We start from the raw sequence: 12953 nt of genomic DNA, 5'->3' as shown, positions 1-12953 counted from the left end.
CTATTCTATACACCCATAGTCCCATGTGGATTTATAAAATTTGTTCAGCCTTTCCACCCTTAAAACACATATACCTATCAGGTTAGGTTAGGTTAGGAAAAGCGGAAAAATTGTGAAAATGTATGGTGTTTGTTTATAATACTGATTTTCCGAAGGTATAAAATAAATATTAACAAAGAACAATAACTGTATAACGAAAGAAACTTTTTAGAAAAAAAAACCAAATTATTTTATAATCAAACTGGGTAAACGGGTTTTTTTATTACATTTCCTGCTAATTGAATTCTGTAGCATGCACGGCTGCTGCACCACAGCATTTATATATATTAGGCCCTGACGTGTAGTAGCTGCAGTAATAGCGAATGGAAATATCGTTTTAAAAGGGATGGACTGTACGAGGGGTTGAAGTTCAATATCCAATTATAATAACGATAATAATAACATTATATTTATGTGACACGCGGTAATTGGCGGATGTGCAATTAATATATAATATTAATAATTGGTACGTTGGATGTGTGTAGATGTTGGTGGCGGCGGTGATGGTGGTGTAGGCAGTGGTGATGTAACGACGATAATAATATAATACACAACGATAACAATAATAACGTCGTGTATTATATCGAGAAAGTCACTGGTGGTGGGGACGTAGTCGTTTGCAACGCAGAAAACGAGTTCAGCGAGAATATAGTGGCTGGCGGCGGCAAAGGCCGTCGCGGGATAGCGGAGACCACGCGATTTATTATTATTATTCGCGCCTCGTCTCACCCGTCCACCCGACGGTTGGTCGTCTGCCGCCGAGAGCCGCCGGTGATGCGCAAAACACCCTCCCCCGCCAACCAACGGGATACGGCGGCGGTATAACGGGACGAGATTGCAAACTATATACGCTTGACGTGTACGCTATATACATACACAAAACGTATATAATATATATATATATGTGCCTCACTGCAGATAAAAAGGCATAGGCGGAGAGATGTTGGTCGGTGGAGGGGGTAGTTACGACCAGATGGCCGACGGAGGAGAGGACAGTTTCTGCTCTCGTCGGGCGGGCAGAGGATAGGCAGCCGCCGCTATTATCACCCCTCGCATCGTCGAGCGAGCTGGTGGCACGGCGCTTAAATACCACCGCCGTCGCTCACCCGGCCAAACGCCCTCCTCCCATCCATCTTCACCACTGGCCCACTACCGACCCCCAACCCTTCATTTCAGACCAGCCGGGCAAAAAGTGTACGTACACAGAAACGGTGGCGACAATTGTTGTTGTCGTTGTGTGTGGCGGAGCAGACAGAGGTGCAGGAAACAACAGAAACGGTGAAGGGAGGAATAGGGCTGCAACCGCGCGCGGGCCACACCCTCGCCGCATCAAAACACCGATCCGGCGTCACGCTACGCGGCGAGAGGCCGCGCGAAGGCTCGCTCGCTGGCTGCCAGCAGCCAGCTCCGCGGCGACGGCGGCGGTCGACCGACTGGCCCGGGGGCCCGGGCTCAGGCCGCTGCAGCCCCGCGCTCCACGCCACTGCTTGCCGGCCGATCGGGTCCCGGGGATATTTTCGGCGGCACAAGTGCCGTGGCCGCTGCGCAGACGCTGCAGAACGACGACGCTCCTCCTAATACACGCTGACAGTATTTTACACAGCGGCGGCGGTACGCTGCACCAGTTACACCCACCCCCGTTCACCCGCGCGTAACGCTAGCTAGCTGGTTAGCGTACCGCCACCGCCGCCGAGCTGCTGCTGGCTGCTGCTGCCAGAGGTCCCGCCGTCGTTGGTTCAGTCCGCGGCCGGCCGTCGCGACGACTGTGCACTCGTGCCGCGTACATTAAAATAATAGTCGAATTTTAGAATATATTATGTGTAAGCACTATATTATGGTGAGCACTCGGTCTTTAATATACTTTCATAGTAATAAAACGCACGCGTAAACTCGGCCCTTCTGACCTAAAACGAAACGCGTCCATTCAATTTTTTCGTTTTTTTTTTTCGCAAACACGATCCCGTGATGATGGAACACCGCCACTAAATACGTACGAGGGGGCAACACAGAGATTAATCCGTCGAATCTGCACTATAATGGTCTGAATATTGTTGTAATCGTCGTAATGTCCGTAGTATACAATATAATAATTATAATAAAATTATATTACTTATAAGTTGTATAAGTAGTTTTAAGTATGAAAAGTGCCGAAATGGTGATACAGAGTGTCTTTTGCATTATAATACGTAAATAAATTGTTGGCACGGATATTACGACGACAGTAATAGTATAGTTAGTAGGTAGCTATATTGTTATATAAATAGATCGCCTACGACGACAACAACGGTGGTTATTACTATGGCCCAAAAATATTGTACTTTTTTTTCATATACATGATATAATTATTATATATAAATATCATACACGCATCATTATTAATATTATTGCTCTAATGGTCATTATAATATGTCCATTGTAATTAGTTAGGTTCATTAGAAATACGTTCGTCATTAAAGCGGTACATTTGCAGCATCTTTATGGAGGTAATCGCTGTCAGCGTCGAGAGACTAAACTACTACTACTACTACTGAGAAACGCGTGTAGCTGTAGCTGGTTGGATCTGGGCCAAATACACATGTATTAATTGAGTTGTGTGCGGTAGCGGCAGCGTGCGTAATGAAAAATACAAAGTTTTTGTATGAACCACACTCCGTTCCCAGTTATCGTGTGTACTTTCTCACATAATTTTCTGGGGCTGTGATTACGATGCTGTTGCCGTTGCTGCCGCAATCACATTTGGTCCCCTTCAACCAGCTGTAGCCGGCACGCGAAAAACTACAATTTCCATCTAAAATCATCTTACCTCAATTACGTTCGTTACCTAATTATTTAAGGTTAAGTTAAATTTGTGTATTGTAATTCTAACCAATAAATATGTTTATTTTACACCTTTAAAAAAAATGTAAATTAATGGATATTAGAAACTTAGATAATTTTTATGTTGTATAATACACACGTGTACACTTGTAATATTTTATAAAACGATTCTATGTACATTTAATTGTAATGTTTTGTAATGTATATAATTATGTCAATCACGGTTATATGTATTGTAATTTGTAGATTATAGATGTGTATGAAATATTTATACCATTACCAATATATTATATACATAGTAGTATTTAGCGGTAGTTTTTTTATGAATATAGAATATTTTTGAGCGCGCAAAACCCTTAAACTTAATTTGATGCGTGCTATAGGATTCGTGCAAACCTATAACTCATAACAAGCTAAACAACCTGCAGTATTGTTTTTCTCGGACGTTACACCATCACGTGACTAGTTTGGAATAGTAAATAATAATAGAGTTCAATTTTTGTTCCGTCGCGCACCACTCAAAAAAATTAATATTTGTTTCATTTCAAATTCGACTAGTACCTAGTAATAACACGCAATATGCGCAAGAATGTCTACGTAAATCGTAACTAGTATAAATTAAACTTTAGTCGTAAGGACCATAATAATTTTAAATTACATGAAACGAAAACATATTCACGGTTCGCGGCGTAATGACGTATATGCGTAAAATTCTCGACATAGGTACTGCGTGTAATGGACATTTTCGAAATTCCTAACTGCAAATGCGTTAAAGACTTTTTTGTAAGTTCGAGTAGACCTCGTGGTCGCAACGATCACTGCTGTACCTGTCACTCGCCGCCAAGCGGTGCATCGAGAGCGTATCCATCCTGATGAGGCAACTATTATCATTTCATGCAGACAGGTATACAATAATATATTACGTACAACCCTGCTTTTAATTGAATATAATGATTTAAAGCGGCGGCAGTGTTGATAAGTACAGTGACGGATGATGGAACGAAAATTGGCGAACATTTATAACATTATTGTTATCAGGGAGCTATGCTAAACGACGACGTAGGAGTCACAAAGGGGGGCCCTCTGCTGATCGACCGCTACAAAAGGGATGATTGGAGTCGGCGCTTCCGTCCGCCGCTGATGCAATCAGCACGCGATAACCAAGAGTTCCCCTTCTCCGGTCTTGCCACGTTTCTTCACCACCGCTGGTCCTTGGTTCCTCACGTCCACTGCACCCGCTCCAAAACAATCCCGCAGCACCGAAATGCACTATCGCCGGGTTCCCCACGACCACACCCACGCCAGTCCGGCACCGCAATCGAACAAATGCTACTGGCCACTATGTGTGCTACGATATTGCACCGTCGGCAGAAGCACACAGAAACACACAGACTAATATAATATATCGCGAATCACGGCAGCTATATATAATCAATAATCGGTCACAGTCCTACCATCTTTTTCACTCCTAATCTCATACATATATTATAATAAATACTAAAAACGTATACCAAAGTCAGTGGGTGAGGGGAAGGGATGTCTAATAGTAAATATATTATACTTGTGATCCTAGCGTAATGACTAATGACCAATAAATAATGATTATTCTCGTTGTGTAATGTGTATACAGTATATACATAATAATAAAAAAAATCCTAGTGGTAAAATGTTTTTCTGACTAAAAACATTAGGCTCTATAGACTATAGTCTATATTCTATAGATATATAAAAACATTTCATCATTCATAATTGTAAATAAAATTGAATACAATATACTTATTTAAAATATAATTTAATTGAATTGTAAATAATTTCAATTGTTCATGAAAAAAAATTTTTTTATGTTTAAACGGCATAGTTTGCATAATAAAAAAATAGTTGATAGTAATTATTTTATTATTTTAATTATTATTTTAAGCTATCCATATTTTTTGTTAGTATGATAAATTAAATTTTCATTACAAACAAGTTTTAAATTCAAAACATTTAATCATTTTTCTACATTAAAGTTTTTAATTTATAAGCTTAAGTTTAACCAGGACTATTATAAACTAAAATATAATCTATTTTTAAAAATTATCAGAACCCATTTCATTAATTAAATAAGTAACCACCACCACTACACAAGAATTCGACCAAAATGTACAGAATTCATCAACATAAATTAAATGCAGTTCTTCGGGGCTTTTACTCATCTCACTCCTAATTCTTACTATAATTAATAGTACATATTTAGGTAACTAGGACATTATAATAATATATTAAAATTTAGTATTTTTCACTCACCCAGGATTACCACGTAGTGCTGCATGCTGCAGCGGGTTGAAACCGTTTGTGTTAACCACCATGAGATCAGCAGACGGTGATCCAATAGCTGGAAATCCAGGGTCTGTATCAGCAGTTGTGATAGCACTTACACTTGTTTCTATGGATTTGGAAGTTTCATCGGAGGAAGAACATGCTGTGGAAGCAGAACAACCAACGGCACCATCTTCTTGACCACTCATTATTGACAATGTACTTTTTTTGTTTTCCACTTCGGTCGTAGCATATGCAACATTGTCATCCTTAGGAGTTATAGAAGCACTGGCAGCAATATTGGCATTTGAATTATTCATGAGCAAAGTCCGAGATTCAGGAACTAGCCCAATCTTAGGCCCTGAGCGGTCATACGCACGTTCGCATCCACTCAAAACATTGGTGGCCACAGCACTTGAAGGAATATTACAGGTGACAATACTTCCACCTCCTCCTTCCATCAACATGGCTACAAGGTCATCGCGTCTCCGAGATATGGCATCATGTAATGGTGTGTCACCCTCGTTATCCTTTTGGCATTAAATAAATAAACACTATTGATTAGAATATTATGTGTTATCTTGATTTTAATATAATATAAACAATTGTAAGGATGCTACAGCAACATTTACTTAATTTCTGTGGAATTTACACAATCTTATTTACTAAACTGTGTATTGTAGAAAAAGAAGTGAATCTATATGGTTGTACTACAATATTTTCCATACTTTAGTTTCAAACAAGTTTTTTTTTATTATTAATAATAATTTATTTAAGTTTAAAAAGGGCCAGGCCAAATTACATAAAATATTATAAAAACAATTGTTCATTAATAATAATTAAATAGAAATAACAATGAAATGCAATATATTTATAGCTATGAATTTACAATTATTTACGATTTACAATACATTTTGATATAGACATGAGAATTAATATTTTGCATTTTTTTTAAATAACAATACTGGAGAATCTGCCATATGGCCACATCAGAAACGCCCCGCGGGAGGGGGCAAAGTAGTGCATTTGGTGGAAATGCACCACCTGAGAACATATCTTTTAATAGTTTAGACTTTTCAAATAAATAATAAATAATAAAAATTAAAAATAGAAATTTTGAGAAACTGTTGCATTTTATTACTGAAAAAGCTGGTACAGTAATGAATGGAAAAAATACCATATAACTAGGACCATAATAAACTAAATAATTCATTGTTTTTATTCTAATATACCTACTTTGTACATTGTGGTAGAATTATTTTATATTTTTTACCGTTACAGTGTTTATATTGTGATTTGTAATTAATAAAAAAGTGACTAGTGTAATTTTTAATCAATCAACAATAATTATGTTTTAATGACTTGTTTTATTAAACAGACCACTGATGTGTGAAGATTTTGTATAAATGTGGCATTAGGGGGCTTTGCCCCCCCACAACACAAGTATTTGGCACCTAGTAAGCTTATTTTCTGCAGGCTTCCTTGGGTTACACATCATTATATTCTCCTATTTAAATTTGATAATAAGTGATATAGAATAAAATTATTAGAAATTAATATCCACTATGTTGAGAATATAATGAAAAAATATTTTCTTAATGACAATTAAAATAATTTTTTAGTAATCTTTTAAAATAACAACTTATTTCACTGGTTACTTATGTCACTGTTTAAAAACCTATAATTTAACTATTTAAGTATCAAATAAAATATGTATTTTGGATCTTTTTTTGGTTAATCTTATATATAAAACCCTATAACATATAAGGTTAGGTTATAATTATAAGCAATTAAGACTAAAATCCATAAAATGTGTTAATCTTCCACGATAATTATTTTAATTACTGAAATATTAAATAATTGAACAGATTTATTTAACTATAACATAATTATAAGTAATTTACTTTTATAATAATTTAATATTGTTTAATGAATTACATGTAAAAATTATAATTATTAGTATAAAATAATTGTTAATTTAATTATAATAAAATCAATCAATAACAACCTGTAGGTTTGGCAAGCAGTTGAGACGTAACAGAATACGGCACACGTCAGCATACCCACGGTTAACAGCGATGTGCAGAGGAGTTTGTCCTCGTTTATTACGTGCATTCACATCAGCATCAAAAACAACGCATAGCACATGCACCACTTGTGGCTGGTTACCGAATGCAGCATGATGAATAGCACGATCACCATCTCTGTCCTGCAAAATAATCAAATACACTCTGTTACAGAAGAATATTTTAGTATATTAACAATAAAATAACTCCCGCACCTGAAATTCGACATCTGCACCAAACTCTCCAATTAACACTCGACAAACATCGACATGACCATTTTGAGCAGCGGCCTGCAGAGATGTGTGCCCGCTACTCACAAAGTTTGTCAGTATCAACTCCTCAGCTGTGGGTGGAGGCGTATAATTAGCGCACATTGCAGCTTGTCTTGGTGTGAGAGCATAGCTGAGTGTCATTGGTGGCTCCCCAGTTGGCTTTTCATTCATATTCCTTTGTCTTTCTTTCTCCAAAATCCTACGACAGTTTTGGACATCGCCATTTGCTGCCGACGTGACCAGCTCACGTCCCCTTAAATCTCTCTCACGAGCTAATCTTAGTCGTCTATCGTTTTGAGTTTCATCTCGATATCCTAATTAGAATATTAAACAACATATTATGAATAATTTAAAAAAGTTAAATTTAAATTACAATTTCAAAATAAAAATGGTAAAACATAAGTGAGGCACATATTTTAAAATTGATGTAAAATATAGTATCAATTACTAATCAAAAATAAAATTAATGCCCTTAATTATTTTATCAATATTATCTTGTGATCCTGTAATTTATAAATAAGTATATTTTATCTAGGGGATAAAGTGGGGGAGGGGACCTAGGTGGACATAGTCTCCCTATCTCTGACAGTGGTTAAAGAGCGTCCCTTTTAACAAATTAGGATTAACATTATTTAGCGTTAAAAGTAGGATGAGTATGCTTACACAATCAATGTTTATACATTACATATACATTAGACATTATACATACAATTATACATGGAACACTTAAAATTATATAGACAGTAGTCCCCCTACATGAATTTTTCCCACTTTAAGCCATGATTTTATCACAAGGAAATATTGGTTTGGAATTAATCATTAACTAACCCTAACCTAACAAATATCCAAATCATGAAAATTGGTTATTTTAATATTTTACATTTTATCTCTCATATCAACAATTCCTTAAAATATATTTATATATATGATATTATAATTTATTTATATTTATATAAGGCAACTAGTTGTCCAACCCAACATAACCCGTGCTAAAGATTTGTATTTTTTTATAAATATATTTGTGAAAAAAGCAAGGCTGGGCTTTAACAAGTTAAAAAGATAAAGGTAAGGAAAAAAGTTAATTTAATTTAAACTTTTTAACTTATTACTTTTGGCTTTTCATTAATTAACTGTTAACTTACTAAATTTCTTTTTAAATTAACGAATTAATTTTTTATTTTAAGAAGTTAATTTAATTAAATTTCACTATTTCTATCTATTTCGTTTTCATGTCAAAAAATATTTACCGTGAATTGTTTAAAGTTAAAATGTATATCATTTGAATCTAACTTATATGGAAATACTGTATAAAGCATAGGTCACCAAATGGCGGCCCGCGAAAAAATTTTATCCTGCCCGCAGACAAAAAATAAAAACACTTATTACGACAACATTCTATGTGTTATTGTTGTAAATTATTATTTTTGTCAAATATTATTGATTTTTACCAACAACTGTTGATAAATTGGTCGCAAAGCATATAGCTATATCTTGTCTGAACTTTAATTAAGTCATTGGGTGACTGCTAGTTGATTTTATGTCTACGTAGTCAGTCCGTCGATTGCCGCCGTTGTATTACATTGTAATTTTGTTCGTGTTAATTGGTTAAATAATTATTTTTAATTTTTATTATTATTATTTAATTTTGGTTAAATGATAATACTGAAAATGTATACGATGTTTGGCTCCACGTATGTTTGTGAATCATCTTCTTCAAAAATGAATTATATTATTAAAAACAAGTTCAGATCCTGGCTAACCAACAAACATCTTGAAATGATTATGAAGATAGCATGCACTAACCAGACCCCCAATTTTAAACAGTTAGTCGAGAGCAAGATTTGTCATTTTTCTCACTAAAAAAATTTCTATTTAATTTTATTTATAGTTAATTTTTATTTTAAATTTTTCAAATGTTTGTAATATTAATTATGTTCTTAATGTTTAAAAACAATAGCAAATAATAAATAAAAAATAATGTTCTCATGACATCCAATTTTAAAATAATACCTATTGTCCTATTATATGTTGAAAATATGTACTTAAGAATTTTAATGGCACGCAAAAAATTTTCAGATTCCTAATGTGGCCCTTCAAAAATATTAATTGGTGACTCCTGGTATAAAGTATTAAGACTATAGTCTATAATTTAGTTTTGGGTTGGAAAAAAATTAAGTACACTAGCGTTGTATAAACAAATTAACTTTTTTTAACTTAATAAATAGTTAACAAAAAGTGTGTATTAACTTTTAACTTAATTGAGTCAACATATAGTTAAATTAACTTTTAACTTTTTGTTATTGGTGCATATTAACTTGACTTAACTGAGTTATAAAAAATCATTAACTTGTCCAGCCTTGGAAAAAAGTATATTACATATTTCTTTAAATTATAATAGTAATATAATATGTAACCAATGACAATCATTTAGATAAACAAAAAATGCTAATTTCTACTAATAATTTCTTCTGTAAGTATATTATTATGATCTGTAAGCTGTAACCAATAGACCATTTATACACAAACAACATTTTTTATTTCCATCGTAAATCTCAAAATCTTTGTATGAGCACCTCTTCAGGTTGGTCCTATTGGGTCCTATTGTAAATCTAAACCATCCAGGGACCCAACCAAACATACAAAAAATTTCATCAAAATTAGCCCAGCCGATTTACAATTTATTTATCCCTTGAAGCTAAATTCCTTGGGGGGTAGGTTAATTATTAGTTTACTTTGGTATATTTTCTCGTCGTAATTAATATATTAGTTCCAAAATACTTGTGCAATTGGTATAATTGATCGCCCATATTTTTATATATTATAAATGTATTATTTTTTTGGTTCCATTTTGATCATTTGGATTTGCACCATTTATCTTAAATTAAAAAACTATCATTAATGTTATATTATATATGTACATACACACCTTCATTGCCGTATTCAGTACCATTATTATTTAGTAGAGTAACCGCTCGTGGATTATAAGTCCACGAAGTATTACATACAACTATCTTGAGGTCACCATCATCATACACTTGTTGCACAAAACCAACTTCGCCCAAAGTCTAGAAAAGAAAAGAATTATTTTGTATGATATTACATGTAAATTAATATTATAATTAGATGATATCTTTAACAGAGTATTATAATACATTACAACATCATACCATAGACATGGCATCAGCCCATTCTCCATGGCCTTTTTGCAATCGACGAACAAATTCCACATCACTAGATATCTTTACAGTTGACCCCACTCTGATAACGTGTTCATTATATGAGCTTCCAGCTGAATTGGAACTGCCTGCCACTGGATTATCAATAAGTCCAACAACTTTTGTAAGTACGGCCGCGTTAAATGTCCATCTGTTGCCACTTGGATATAGAACAACGACGTCATGATCTTCATCAATACCAACCACCGATCCAATAGAAACACTTTCTATAACTCCACCTCCTAAACATTCTTCATACATGCCTTCTGTCCATCCACCATGATCTTGTTGCATAGCTCGTACAACGTCCAATTCTAGATCAACTCTTACCTAATAAACACAATTTATTTTATTAAATAATTTTAACTATTTTGCATATGCTGGTTGCACATTACCAACAATAAAATATTAAAAAAGACACATGAAAAAATTCTTCTTACCCGATCACCAATCTCTAGCTGTTGATATTGTAGTTGGTTTTGTAGATGATTTAAACTTAGCGCTCCTTGCCTGTACTGGTCATTCCGCTGTTGGTGCTGGTGTTGGCCTAACAATGGCAGGTGGTCTCTGTACACAGCTGTAGATCCTTTGGATGGAGACACACATTTCAAGTCCGACTAAGGCACAAAATTATGAATGTATTAAAACTGTATTTACAAAATAGATACAATTTGATATTAATTCATTAACTAAAACGTTACAAACCATTCCTTCAAATCCGACGCGGTACAAGTTTTTGACACACCCAGCCGTATTACTATTAATATCCCATTGGACATAGGCGGCCGAGCGAACACTGCCTGTCATAGCAGACCAGTCTTGAATTTCACACACTTTTCCACGTTTAACAACTGTTTGAGAGACAGCATTGTTCAAACCCTTCTGGCTAACAGATCCTCCATCTTGATCATCCCATTGCCAGTCAACACCACGCACAACACGTGAACCAGGGAATATACCACGCAATGTTATTTTCTTAGATTTTTTCCTTTGATCTAATATAACTGGATTTGCACCGAGACTTCGAGGATCTTTTAATAATTCTTTTGGTATAGGATGTTGGATCAATATAAACCTATGTCGAACATTGTGTTTGTCACCATGATAACACATAAAGCACAAATCTACAGAACTATCACTTGAAACTTCATTGCCAGGACAGTTCATGCATTTCCAACGATGCCCGATGATAGGAGTCTGTTTACATGAATTACACACAACCCCTTCATGCTTAGTGTGTCCTATGAACAAAAGGAAATTCAAACAGTGAATATATTTTTGATACAACAATAAAAAGTATATAACATAAAAATATTGAAACAGAAATTGTATTCAAAATTTGGTTTATATATATATTTATCAATAACCAAGTATTTTTTATACCTTAATAATGTTAGACTAAAATGTGCTTAATTTTCTAGCTAAACTATTCAAATTAAAAAATCCTTATCTTTTTAATAGATATTTTAAGTTTAAATATGGATGAAATTTGATATATAAACAGGTAATAACAATTTTAGTTATTTTTTTGTAATTTGAAAATATTATTAAAATAAGCAACTAAAAATTACTAGGAATAAGTTAAACTAGTGCCGTTTATACTTAGATTACTAAAGAAACTATAGATATAATTAATTTATTAAAATGTATAAGGTAGTTAAAATTTAAAACTATTAAATAAATAAAGATGCTGAAAGAGTTATACTTAGAACACATGATTACCTTTGTACAATTTTATAATTAGTGAAGTGAAATGGATATGGTTATTTTGATGTACTTAACATAATGACATAATGTTGGACGCAATTAAAAAATTATAGACTTATATTATGACTTTTAAAGATAAGTGGTACGTTTGATTCAAGATAAGCTTTGACCGTGTAATTTAAAAATGTTTAGACACAATATTAAGAATTACAATTTACAATACTACACTTTAAATACACAACCACAAATTACATGTAGTCATTTATAAAATAGTATAAGAATATAGTTAGAAAAATCTAATGAAAAAAAATCCGTTTTTAAATAATAAAATAACTTTCCCTAAAACTAAAAATTTTACAGTAATATTATAGTATCTAACTATTGGTTTAAAAGCAAGTTTGTTTTTTGTTTAGTTTAAGTGAATTACACTCTTACTATATTATTTAATGACTACAATTAAATAGAATTATAATCAATAATTAGGTATTTTGAATTTACTACTATGTGCTTAATTTAGAAATTGTTTACCAATATCAAAT

General features: G+C 33.8%; 1 protein-coding gene across 2 annotated transcripts in view; it reads right to left on the bottom strand.

Annotated features, from left to right (window-relative positions):
* LOC132937523 (E3 ubiquitin-protein ligase mind-bomb) overlaps positions 1-12953 on the bottom strand; it is a 45189-nt gene that overhangs the window by 31065 nt on the left and 1171 nt on the right. For both annotated transcript variants that reach the window (XM_061004338.1, XM_061004339.1), the window contains exons 3-9: positions 11413-11948; positions 11148-11324; positions 10660-11037; positions 10419-10557; positions 7436-7806; positions 7163-7363; positions 5143-5684 (exon numbers count right to left, since the gene is read on the bottom strand). In XM_061004338.1, coding sequence (XP_060860321.1) covers positions 5143-5684; positions 7163-7363; positions 7436-7806; positions 10419-10557; positions 10660-11037; positions 11148-11324; positions 11413-11948 — 2344 coding nt within the window. The remainder of the gene's footprint in view (positions 1-5142; positions 5685-7162; positions 7364-7435; positions 7807-10418; positions 10558-10659; positions 11038-11147; positions 11325-11412; positions 11949-12953) is intronic.

Source organism: Metopolophium dirhodum, chromosome 1, assembly GCF_019925205.1.
Source record: "Metopolophium dirhodum isolate CAU chromosome 1, ASM1992520v1, whole genome shotgun sequence".
Classification (NCBI taxonomy): Eukaryota; Metazoa; Arthropoda; class Insecta; order Hemiptera; family Aphididae; genus Metopolophium; species Metopolophium dirhodum.
Note: the sequence above shows the minus strand (reverse complement) of the source record. Positions and strands in the feature narration are given on the sequence as shown.